This window comes from Myotis davidii, unplaced genomic scaffold (genome assembly GCF_000327345.1).
Source record: "Myotis davidii unplaced genomic scaffold, ASM32734v1 scaffold327, whole genome shotgun sequence".
Classification (NCBI taxonomy): Eukaryota; Metazoa; Chordata; class Mammalia; order Chiroptera; family Vespertilionidae; genus Myotis; species Myotis davidii.
Window position 1 is genome coordinate 5,329,087 of NW_006298628.1, and position 12,435 is coordinate 5,341,521.

Genomic DNA, 12,435 nt, shown 5'->3' on the forward strand with positions numbered 1-12,435 from the left:
GGATGGAGGCGCGGCGTGTCCGTCCCCACGGGCGCCTCTCGGGCGGGCTTCCTGCCTTCGCGACACGGGCTTTCCCCGTTTTTCCAAGGTCGAATCTGGTGCCGTTGCCACCGGCTTCCGAGGCGAGGCCCAGCGATGTGGATGCCCTGGCCTCGGTGGGGCGCCCTTGCGCAGTGGAGGTGCCACTGGTCTCGGCCCAACGGGGTCTGGGCTCGTTGGGTTCCCATCGACGGGAATGCCTGCCCCGCGCTTTCAGGTTAAACTCTTCTGTCCTCTCGGACCGGCTCACACGTCTCTTTCTGATGCCCTCCTGCCCCCCACCCCAACCCCCAGTAATCCTTCCTCTGGACGCCATGGCTCTTTGACATCTCGGTTGGAGTCTGTGCCTGACCCAAGGCACCCGAGCGCGTTTGTCACCTGTAATGCAGGGCGAGGGGCTTGCAAACACAGCCCAGTCATCCCATGGGTCACCTGCGCTTTGCCGGTGTCTGCCAAGGCTTGGCCCGCGGTTAGATGCTCAGGAAATGTGTGTTGAGGTGCGGCCCCACGTTCGCTGACGGTGGTCTAGGGTCTAAGTGTGTGAGGGAAACTGGAAAAGGCTTGTAGTGCTTTGCACATGTACCTTCTTTCAGAATGTTTATTTGTAACATGTCCGTGAGTAATCTGGGTGTACATGCTGGCCATACCTTGTAGACGCAGAGCTAAATTCTGCCTTTGGCACAAACTTTTTTTTTCTTATGTTGATCATTTGAGTAACGTGTCTGCATATTATTTATTGATATTTGTTTTTTAAATATTTTTTATTGGTTTTTTGGAGAGGAAGGGAGAGGGAGAAACATCCAATGTGAGCGTGTAATATGGAGAGGTAGCCTCCTCCACCCCCCACAATGAGGATCAGCCCGCAGCCCCAGGATGTGCCCTGACCGGAAATGAACAGGCAACCTTTCCGTGTGCTGGATAACACCCAACCGACTGAGCCACACCAGCGAGGGCTGTGCATGTTATGTAATTACAGTGTAATTCTGGCTCATGTGCCATAATGTTTCCATTTGACACTTTTAAATAATTTATGCATTTTTAACTTGGGGGAACATTTTTGTACTTTAAAAACTACTATGGTAGAGCCCTGGTCGATTTGGGTTAGTGGATAGAGTCTCCCCCCACTCCTTTCCACTCTCTAAAAACCAATTAAAAAAATATCCTTGGGTGAGCAGTTCAAATTGAGTAACTCATTGGGGAAAAATAACTCTCCTGGAAGCAAAGAATTTAAAAAATTCTCATTACCTGTTGTGTTTTAAATTATTACTCAATTAGAGGCTCAGTGCGCGAAATTCATGCATGGGTAGGGTTCCTAGGCCAGGCGGGCGATCAGGGCCAATCAGGGCTTTCCAGCTGCTGGGGGGGCCTCCCTTCCCCGGCTGCCAGCTGCCAGCTGCCTGCTGAGGCCTCCCTTCGTTCTGTGCCGCCCCCTGGTGGTCAGTGCACATCATAGCGAGCAGTCGGTCTCTCCCAGTCAAACTCCCACAGGGACAATTTGCATATTAGGCTCATATATATATCATTGTCACCAATAATTGTTCTCAGAAATTCTCTCCCAATGACAAGTTCATCCAAATAGTACTGTGTATCTGAGTAGTGCTTTGTCAAATATCTTCACATGTATGTTATTTCAAGCAACTGTGAGGTGGGCATTGTTCCCAAGTAACACCTTTCCCTTTGTTTTCAAGTGTGAAAATTGAGGCTAGGAAATGAAAGTAATTCCTTCCTGGTTACATGGATAGTTAGTGACCGTGCCAGGGCAGGGACGCTAGAATTGTTAGTAATTGGAATTACTCTGTATTTTGTTATAGAAGCATACATTTTAATTATGCCAAAATAATGGAAGAATATTGATTTCTTTTATGTACAAAATAAAGATAACATTATACATCTTGTAGGATCGTTGTAAGGATTAGTGATTATGTACAAGCATGCTGAGTGCAGTGTGAGGAGCAGAGTAAGCATTTTGTAAATTCTGGCTAACTATTATACTTATGGGATTATGGGATTATTTTGATTTTTTTTATTAGAATATACCATTCTTACTTTTTCTTTTGTTAAAAAACTATAGCCTGATTGGCATGGCTCAGTGGTTGAGCGTCGACCTATGAACCAGGAGGTCATGGTTAGATTCCTGGTCAGGGTATATGCCCGGGTTGCAGGCTCAATACCCAGTGTGGGGCGTGAAGGGGGCAGCCGATCAATGATTCTCTCTCATCATTGATGTTTCTCTCTCTCTCTCTCTCTCTCTCTCTCTCTCTCTTTCTCTTTCTCTCCCTCTCTGAAATCAATAAAAATATATTTAAAAAAACTATATAAGAAATTCTCTCTCTGCTATGGTTACAGTTCGTCATTCCCCAAGTGAACTAACCATATTAGAACAATTAAACTCAACACAATGTCTCAAACTCAACACAATGCAGATTTAGAGTTCATGTTTCAGTTTTACAATTTTTATTATAGTGGTATCATTTACTTTGGTAAATTCATATCCCAATTTAAAATGCCCCAGAGCAAATAAAACTTTGTTATAAATTCAAATACTGTATTTTGAAATATACCTTACACACAATAGCTGCATAGTGGAATTACTATTACAAGCAGTTACATTTATGATGCCCACTATTAGGCTTTTACACTGCATATCAATTACACTAGATAAATTCCATTACGATTACTGTTGCTTGGTACAGTAACTTTAGCACAATAGCTTATATGACTGCGTTTTCAAAGCTTTATGAAGTTAGTAGCTTTTAACTGATACTGAATTAAACAGTTTTACATATAGGATGTATTTTAGGTTAGGTGCTTATGCAAGAATAAGCACTTAACATGCTGTTGTAACCTTGACAACAAAATTATTCCTTTCACTAAATAGAATAAGCAAGGCTTAAAGAAATCTGAAGTAATTGAAAAAAATTTCACTATATCCCTGTATTATGTTAAAGATTATTTAACATAATTTTCTTCTGGTTAAAATACACCTTTTTGTTGCTGTTGAAATAAAGGAGAGAGAGGAAGAGAGAGACATACACAGAGAGAGAGGGAGAGACAGAGAGAGAGAGAGAGGTTTCAGTTGGAAAGGCTGTACTAAAATGCTAACAGCTATAGCCCTTGGATAATTCTTTAGTTGGGATAACAGTATGGTGAGTGATACTCAACATATTTTCTGCTTAGAAAAAAATTAATAGCCTATACATTTCTAATGTTTAAAACAGGTGTTTTTTTTTAATTTAAGGTCTTAAATATACCTGTATTAAACAAATTAGGTTGTTTAAAAACCTCTGAAACACTACTTACTCATAAATATATTTTCTATCCATATTTATTACACTTGGAACAATTTAAAAACATAAATCCTGCAAATACTCATAGCTTCGATAACAATACTATTGTCTTAATTCACATAAATGATTGCAGGAAATACTTATAAGACTTTATATAATATTTTACCTAATGCTCACACCAAATACTCCAATTAATCACATTTCACTTTACAGATGGAAAAACTGGGATAGGGAGAGGTTGGATAACTGTTCTAGAAACTGTAGTAATCAGCTTTTCATCTTTTGTGCAACTGGCCTCTTTTGTTGTTGTTGATAGAGGACAATTTTTAAAGTTCTTTGCATAAAGTAACTCTTCTAGAAATCACATGACTGCAAAACACTTTCAGATGAAGGTTAATTTTATTTAATTAAATTAGAACTGGGCTATGTTCTATACTTTGCTCGGAAATCACATGACTACAAAACACTTTCAGATGGTTAATTTTATTTAATCAAATTAGAACTGGGCTATGTTCTATACTTTGCTCAAAACTGCTCATGGAAAGTAACTTATTTTTCTAAGTGTGCAAATGATTGTCTCAAAAGGAGCATTTTTGGTTAAGGGAATAGGGAGTCCTCTTTAAAAGTTGTATAATTGTTTTCTTTTTCAATTAGAAAAATCTTTGTAGATATAACCAGTCATAGAAGAGTGATGAATTACTCAATGTGATTCTTAACATAGTACAATCATATTTAGATAAACCATTCCCTTTTCCTTAGAGTATTCAGGCATTAAGTCACAGATTTTACTAAGCTGCTAATGTTTACCATCTCTGATAAAATTTCAAGGGAACAAAAACGATTATTTGGAGGATAAATAAGATAGAAATCATACTGATTTTCTGATTTTATTTGCACTTCCCTTTCCAAAAAAATATATCCATAGTTAAATGCAGAGAAATTTTGCCCCTTGCCATCCCCCCACCCACGGAGAGAATCACACATCAATCATAACATTCATACTTAAACTTCATTTGGGACAGAAGATAGTCAGCATCGCCCACCTTGGTCCATCCTAATGTCATTTTCAACTCAAGTCAAATACTGTCTTTGGGTTAATGAGCTGCTGATGGAGGTTTGATAGAGGGAATACTGCATGATCTCCTCATGATAAGCCTGACTTCTATATCTGGTAGATTATCCTGTTTAGTCTGTAAACACCCTTCATCAGTGGCTGCTAAATGAAGGTCAAAGCGAAGAGAAACAGATTTTTTCCTTAACCGAGGGTTATCTTTAAAGAAGGAACCTTCCCATTCTTTAATAACTTCATCCACTTTCTCGGTCCTGAAATGATCAAATAAACCTTTCTATATGAAGAAGTACGGATGTATTAAGAAATATGTAATATATATTCCATATGAAAAAGAAATCAAGAAGTTTGAATGATTTATAATTGACATTTTAAGTTTTACAATGTACGTCATGATATTTAAAATTCATATACTTTAAAAAATCATATAATTTCAAGGGATTCTATAGAACTCTCATGTGTTGCTATATTTTTTTAAAAATGGTGAATTAAGGACTGAGCATTCCTTTATCTGAGTTTTTGTTTATATATACTTACTCATGTCAGATTAAAAATTACAGCAAATTAAAGTTATGTTTGAAACATTCAAACAGAGATTACTGAGATTATTTGATTGAGGTTAATTTCTTTACATGTTTATTTTATTTCTTAGTCAGAATTACTGTACTTACTGAATAGTGCCATGAGCTTCAGTGCTCTCCTTCACGACATTTCCATTTAATATTGCCTGTTTGGTCACTGTTTCCACTTTTTCATTCTCACACTTTTGTGGGACTTTTGTTGAAAAAGAGATTTCATTTATAATGGCTGTGAAAAATTTTATTTATGAAATATTAAATTACAGTGTTGAAGTATTAATCACAGTCAATTCACATGTTAAAATTTATGTAAATATTGCTTATTTTTGCTACGTTAGAGTGCTCAATTTATTTATAGTCCCTACTAATGGCACTTCGCTTTTCAAGTTAAATTACTAATATCAGAAACTCACCTGAAGGTAAAACAAAACCAACTCTACTTGTAGGTTTTTTTTCTTTTTTTCCTCCTTGGATACAACCATAATACCTGAAATTGGAAAGAATTATATTGTAGGAGCAACAAAATATTAGCAGGTAATGGAAACAAATGCTCTAATCAGAATGGATAACTGTAGTATATTCATACAACGGAAATACTATTTAGCAGTGAAAATAAATGAACTCAGGGTACACTGGATCCTTATGGATGAATCTCCCAAGTATAACATTGAGTGAAAAAAAGTAAGTTTATAAAGGTTAAAATAATACGCAAAACAATTTCATATTTTGTTTAGGGATACATACATATTCGTATATTAAGCATCAAATTTGGGACCCAGGTTAGATTGAGGGAGGAGGATGAGATTGGGGGGATGTGGTTTAGGTGTGGGTGATGGGGAGTGGAACAGACTTCAACAACATTGAATATGTCTCACTGAGCTGGGGGACGTGCATACACGGGAGTTCATTACATCTTTCTTGATACTTTCTTGTATATATTAAATACAGCATAATAAAAATTGTATTACAGAAATATTAAAGACCAAGTTACCAATATTTTGAAGGATTAGGAATTAAATAAATTTCACAACCTTTGATTTTATTTAATAATAAATTGTATGTATATTTACATGATACTATTTTAAACACTTTACAAACATTAATTTGTTTAATCTTCACAGCAATGCTATGAGGTAGGTAATATTGTTCCCATTTTAGAGATGAGAAAACTGGTGCACAGAGAGGTTTAGTAACCTGCCTGGCTTCACTCTGCTAGTAAGTGGTATATTTGAATTTAATTTACGGTTTTCAAAGATTTAGTAAGTGTCAAGACATTATAGGTTAAAGCAGTTTCATCTAGTTTTATAGAAGACTCCGAATTCTGAAGCAAGCAAGAATAAAGGTTTATTTTTAAAGAAGAAGTGGTACTTATATACAATGAAATATTACTCAACCATTAAAGTAAAAAAGAATGAAATCTTGCCATCTGCAACATGGATGGATCTAGAGGGTGTTGTGCTGAGTGAAGGTAAGTCAGACAGAGAAAGACAAATGCCATATGATTTCTTATATGTGGAATCTAAAAAGCAAAACAAATGATCAAGCAGACCAGAAACAGATCATAGGTTCAGAGAACATTTTGATAGATGCCCATGGGAGGGGGTTGGAGGCATGGGATGAAGAGGTACAAATTGGTAGTTCTGGCATAGCCTTGGGGATGTAAAGTACAGCATAGGAAATACAGTCAGTAGTATTGTAATTACTATGCATGATGTCAGGTGGTTACTAGATTTATTAGATGATTTTAAAAATTATATACATGTCTAATCACTGGGTTGTATGCCTGAAACTAATATATTGTATGTTGAGTATACTTGAAAGTTTTAAAAAGTATATTTAACCAGTTAACTGCCACACATCCAAAATGGAAACCATCCCCACACGCCATTGATGCTTATGGCGTACAAAGGGTTAAAAAAAAGACTAGTTTTGTTTTTATGGGAACATGGAAAATTGGAGGTTGTGCTATGTTCAAAGCCGTATGACCCTATAAGTGATTGCAGATTCTGAAATTGTGTGAATCAATAGGAATTCCTCTTTGGTACCTTTTGTTGTTGGGACATCTGGAAGTCTTCTAAATCATATACTCCAAACACCATTGCTTTCCATGGTTGTAATATTTTGGTGTTTGATGTGTGGTGGGAGTCGGCCTTTGTGTGGGGATGTGGTAGTAATAGTTTTCCAAACTTTCTTTGTGGGTGGTCCGTATAAGGCAATGACTAATTCTAAAAGTTTTGCGTGGCAAGGAGAGTGAGAACGTTTAGAACAGTCATTTTTGTATTGATTGGTAATTATTTACGTTTACATGTTCTAGCCTTGCTGTGCTCCTTGTTGTAGCTTATGTCCCTGACTTTGGTTATTTTGCCCGTGATTTGTGGAGGCTGGAAATATCATATTCTTCGCAGTGTGCACTACCCTTATTTAATTGTAGAGACTCAGTGGTCCTGCCATGGGGGCGATTTCTTTAGATTCAATTTCTCTGATTACGTCAACAATGGCGTAAGGGACTCCGCATTTCTGGCCGCTTGTCATGAACCACATGGGATTAGGTACCTGATTTCTTCCTTTTCTAGGAGGCGGCGGTACGTGGCTATTTCCTGTTCTAGCCTCATCTTCGTGTTGAGAAGCATCTCATGCTCTTGGAGCTGCTTCTCGATGCCGTGCCTTACTTCCTGCAGCTCTTTTTCCAGTCCTTCAATCACAGAGTTGTGGGAACGATCCCCAGTAGAGGGTGTGCAGGAGGCAGCCGATCAATGATTCTCTCTCATCATTGATGTCTCTGTCTCTCTCTCTCCCTCTCCCTCCCTCTTTGAAATCAATAAAAAAGAAAAAATTAAAGAAAGAATAAGAATTCTGCAGTGTGATTAACGTATCATTCTTTTTTAAGTATTAAAAATATAGACTATTAATAACAAAGCCAAAGCAGACTGCATATAGAAAGCATTTTAGGAAAGTGTTTAAATATTGTCTTATTAGACACCTCAAAAATATGGACTCTGCACTGTGGTGACTTTGGATAATGACAAGAGCTCTATTCCCCCACTCCAACAAGTAGAGGACCACAGGGCAATAAGCAAGGATCACTTTATTTGTATCAGGGCGAACTACACCTTGAGTGAAGGAGGGAAAGGGGTAGTTAAACTAGGACCTGGGGTAGAATTCAGTGGCCTGGATTTCTTTTTTTTAAATTTATTTTTATTTTTTTAAATTGTTTTATTGCTTAAAGCAGGGGTCCTCAAACTACGGCCCACGGGCCACATGCAAATACAAATATTGTATTTGTTCCCGTTTTGTTTTTTTACTTCAAAATAAGATATATGCAGTGTGCATAGGAATTTGTTCATAGTTTTTTTTTTTAAACTATAGTCCGGCCCTCCAACGGTCTGAGGGACAGTGAACTGGCCCCCTGTTTAAAAAGTTTGAGGACCCCTGGCTTAAAGTATTACAAAGAGTATTATATATGTCTCCTTTTTTTTTTCTCCCCTTGACCCTCCCCTAGCCTCCCATGTCCCCCAGTGTCTTGTGTCCATTGGTTATGCTCGTATGCATGCATACAAGTCCTTTGATGGCCTTGATTTCTTGCTCAGAGTCAGTTTCTCACCATAAGGTAATGGGGTTATCTCCCCCTCCCCCTCCCCTCTCCCCCTTAATCATGTAGCATCTGGGGACTCCATGGGCCAGTTACTCTGGAGACAGGCTCACCACAGCGTGGAGAGATTCAATTTCCACTTGCAGGTGGTGCCACTGGCGCCGGGCTTCCTTGAGTTCTGCTTGAGCTGCCCTTAAAGCCTCTTCATCTTTGTCCATTTTTTTGCTCAGATCTTCTTCCAGCTAGAAGAGAGCCAACAACAACAGTAACAAGGAAAGAAAGAGCACTCTTGAAAGTGAGGCACTTAAGAGCAATGATAGAAAAATAGCATGGGAATCGAATCATTATTTTCTTTAAGTTGTTAGATTACAAATGTGTGTTTGAGTGCTTCGTTACTAATCATTTAAATGTCGGAGCGAGTCCATTGCACTCTCAGCCTCAGTTTTCTCAGATGTAAAACGAACCTCAAAAGTCTCTTCCTACTATGGCAGTCTATGAAATGCAGAAAAAAAAAATACACCTATTTTAACAAAAAGTAACAGTTTACAGGACCTGAGTTTGAGACCTCTGATTCTTTTAAAAAATATATATTTTATTGATTTTTTACAGAGAGGAAGGGAGAGAGATAGAGAGTTAGAAACATCGATGAGAGAGAAACATCGATCAGCTGCCTCCTGCACACCCCCCACTGGGGACGCGCCTGCAACCCAGGTACATGCCCTTGATCGGAATCGAACTTGGGACCCTTCAGTCCACAAGCCGACGCTCTATCCACTGAGCCAAACCGGTTTTGGCCTGTATTTCTTGATGTTGCTTTATAAAAGCAGATAAACTGTTATATACCCTATATTAATCAATTATTGGACTGGGTACTTAGACAGGGAGTAAATATTGCTGGAAAGTGTATTATGAATAATTTAGAGAATTAAGTTATCATAGACATTAGAAGCTCTAAAATAGATTTTGGTATTAAGCTAACCCACTATTGATTTATCTTTTTCAATATGATCTTTTTAGAAGGCATGCTAATTTTTATCTGAGGTAGAAGCAAAAAATGACTTCCTTCAAAATTGTTTTCTAAATGTCCTCATATGAAATAACAAATGGATTATTGTATGGTTAGCTTTAAATGTTCTTATACTGATGTTGAAATTCAGTGAAAGTATCTTTTGACAGAACTCTGAACATTTGGCCCCACGAGCAGTAGGAGCAGTGTATGAAGTTGGTTGTAATATTTTGAAGCAAAAGTTACAACCTTTTTATGTTTTTATAAAAATGCATTTTAAAATTTTAAAAAATGTAATATGATGGTACAACAGATGTTTTAAAGGAGGAAACACTGCGGTACATGAAAGTCTATAATGAAGTTTAGGGCAAAGTATTAGATAACATTTATATGTTTCTTTTGATTTGTTGTTCTCAGCATTGTTGGCAAAAGCAAGCAGCATCACTTATCAGAGTAATTACAAAAGAAAGTGTTGAGAATTTAGGAGATAGGAGTACATGAAAACAATGGTATTCATTGGTCTTTTGCATTTTGCAATGGGCAGCGAAGCTTGGATAGTAGCTAGATTCTGAAGATGGCCTGCAATGAACCACCCGTGACAAAATGGATGTCTTTGTGTGGTGGCCTTCCACATTGAACCTGGGCTGATCCATGTCTTGCTTTAGCCTGTAGAATGTGGCGGAAGTGTCAGTTTTAGGCCTAAGCCTTTAAGAAATCCTGACAACTTGTACTTCTATGCTTTTGGACCAGCATGTAAGAAGTCTGCATGCTCTGTTGGAGGGATCATATAGAGAGGCCAGATGGAGGGAGATCCCCAGGCTACATGGAGAGAGAGAAACATTTGTCTCTGCTGAGCCAGCCTTTCAAAATCCCAAGGTGCCAGGTCCATGAATGAGCCACCTTGGATGACCCAGCCCAGCTGTGCCCCCAGATGATTGCAGTCCCAGCCAATGTCACGTCCAGCTGAAGTCACCCCCAGGGAACCTAGTCAAGCCACCGAATCGTGAGAGGGCATACAATGACTTCTTTACTCTAAGTTTTGGGGTAGTTATTACATAGTAATAAGTAACTGAAATAGCTCCCTATTGTGTAATAATTAAACAGGCTTTCTTGAATTTATTTAAGCTGACTCTGAATTCTTTGAAAACAATCCTCTAAGGTAGATATGTTAAAACGACTAAACAAAATGGACTGTATGTAGTCTTGCTTTCTGGCTTTAGCTGATGCATTTTAGCATTGTGACTTATAAACTAAATAACTTGTATTTTTACTAATGCAAAAAAGGTGTATATTAGGTTTATAATTTTCAGAAATTGTCATTAAAAGTTAATGGCCATCCCCCCCTCCTTTCTTTGTAAAAGGTGAATGAACTATTCCAGCAGTTAAATATCCCAGTGACTCTGCTTAATCCAGGATACTGATCATTCCCTATGAAGACTGACAATGTTAGCCAGAGGTAAAATTTATAATGTTACTAAAAATGAATTGCTAATGGAGTAAAGTCCCATGATTTCCCAGCAATACTTTCCCCCCTTTTTATGATGTTCTTAAGTAAACTCCTTGCAGTATTTGGGTGCTCATAATAGGACTTGAACTCAGATATGGTAGGTAAACTAAAAAAAAAACAAAAAAAATCCCTGAATTTCTATATCGTTGTTTCTAAAATATTTGTTTGTACCTTTGTTTAAAGATTTGAGATCCTAATTAATTGCTGAAGGTGATTGTCACTTTAAAACAAAGTAAGTCTATAAAACTAGGATTTAACCCTTATTTAAGTTGGCTCTCTCTTGTCTTTAAAACTTAAATATAGCATGCCTAAATATTGGAAATAAACATTCTCATCTTATAGCACAAAAGCAAAACTCTATAATGTAAGAGGAGAGTCTATCAATCGGTGGTGGTGGTGGGGGGTGTAGATTGTCCTGATTTATATCAGAATTGTTCTGAATGCCCTGTTCTTATGCCCAGATGATTTCTATTTATAACGATCTGGAATACAACTGAACTCATTAAAAATATTTTAGTTAGTTTTCCTCTACAAAGTATGCAAGCTAAGAAATCTTACTATGAAGCTTGCCATTTTTAAGATGTCATTTAAATGATCTCTATAAGTAACTCTGTATTATCTTTGAAGGGTATTTGAAATGCTTCCTCCTTGGAGGATGTCAAAAGAGGTTCAAGTGCACCATTTTATTGTATGTTGACCCCATGGTTTATTAATGACCGTTACCTCATAATTTACATAAAAATTAAATGCATCAATCAACACTTATTTCATGGTCGCTTAACAGTATAATCACAGCATTTCCCCCTGTAGTCCCCGTCACATTGCAGTAAAACCTAAATTCCTTCCCCAGAATACGCTGCATTGAAAAGGAAATACTGTACCTCAGAGAGGCCGGGACAGGAATTGGATAGACATGGATTGTCTCCTTATCCTGGAGGGTGTCTGTCTGTATGAAATCATTACCTGGATCCTTGTTGAGAGCACGGTCTCTATCTGATTTCTGGTGAGGAGCTTTTCATAGTTTGCCCTGATCTCATTGAGTAGCTGGGACAGCTCCATTCTTTTCCCATCCTCCACCTTGGCTAACTGAACCTTATCGATAGGATGAGTCGCTGCTGCAGCAGCGCTGGTCTGTCTGCCTCCCAGCCCAGAACCCCGTGGAGCCTTAAAGACACAGAGCTCCTTTTTCTGCAAGCCATGGAAATTCCTGTGTTTCTATTTAATTATGCAAATATGTGGTAAACCCTTTCCTCCTGTTGTTGGTATAGAAGTGCCAGACCCTCCATAAAGGAACAACAACAAAAATGAAAACATCCTCAGTATTCCTGGATTGGTTCTCTGTAAAACTGAGTACTTTTTT

The 12,435-nt window shown here is 37.9% G+C and overlaps 1 protein-coding gene and 1 long non-coding RNA gene across 2 annotated transcripts; one reads left to right on the forward strand and one right to left on the reverse strand.

Moving 5' to 3' along the window:
* Window positions 1-3,944: 3,944 nt before the first annotated feature.
* KRT222 (keratin 222, type II) lies at window positions 3,945-12,240 on the reverse strand. Its single transcript, XM_006774349.2, is given in 6 exon segments — window positions 3,945-4,649; window positions 5,067-5,202; window positions 5,387-5,460; window positions 7,527-7,768; window positions 8,679-8,804; window positions 12,039-12,240. Coding segments are annotated over 6 exon segments (903 nt in total). The 5' UTR covers window positions 12,135-12,240; the 3' UTR covers window positions 3,945-4,420.
* On the forward strand, window positions 10,691-12,045 carry LOC107184762. The gene is made up of 3 exons (XR_001515674.1): window positions 10,691-10,727; window positions 10,930-11,024; window positions 11,926-12,045. It is a non-coding gene; the product is annotated as an uncharacterized LOC107184762 (long non-coding RNA).
* Window positions 12,241-12,435: the final 195 nt, after the last annotated feature.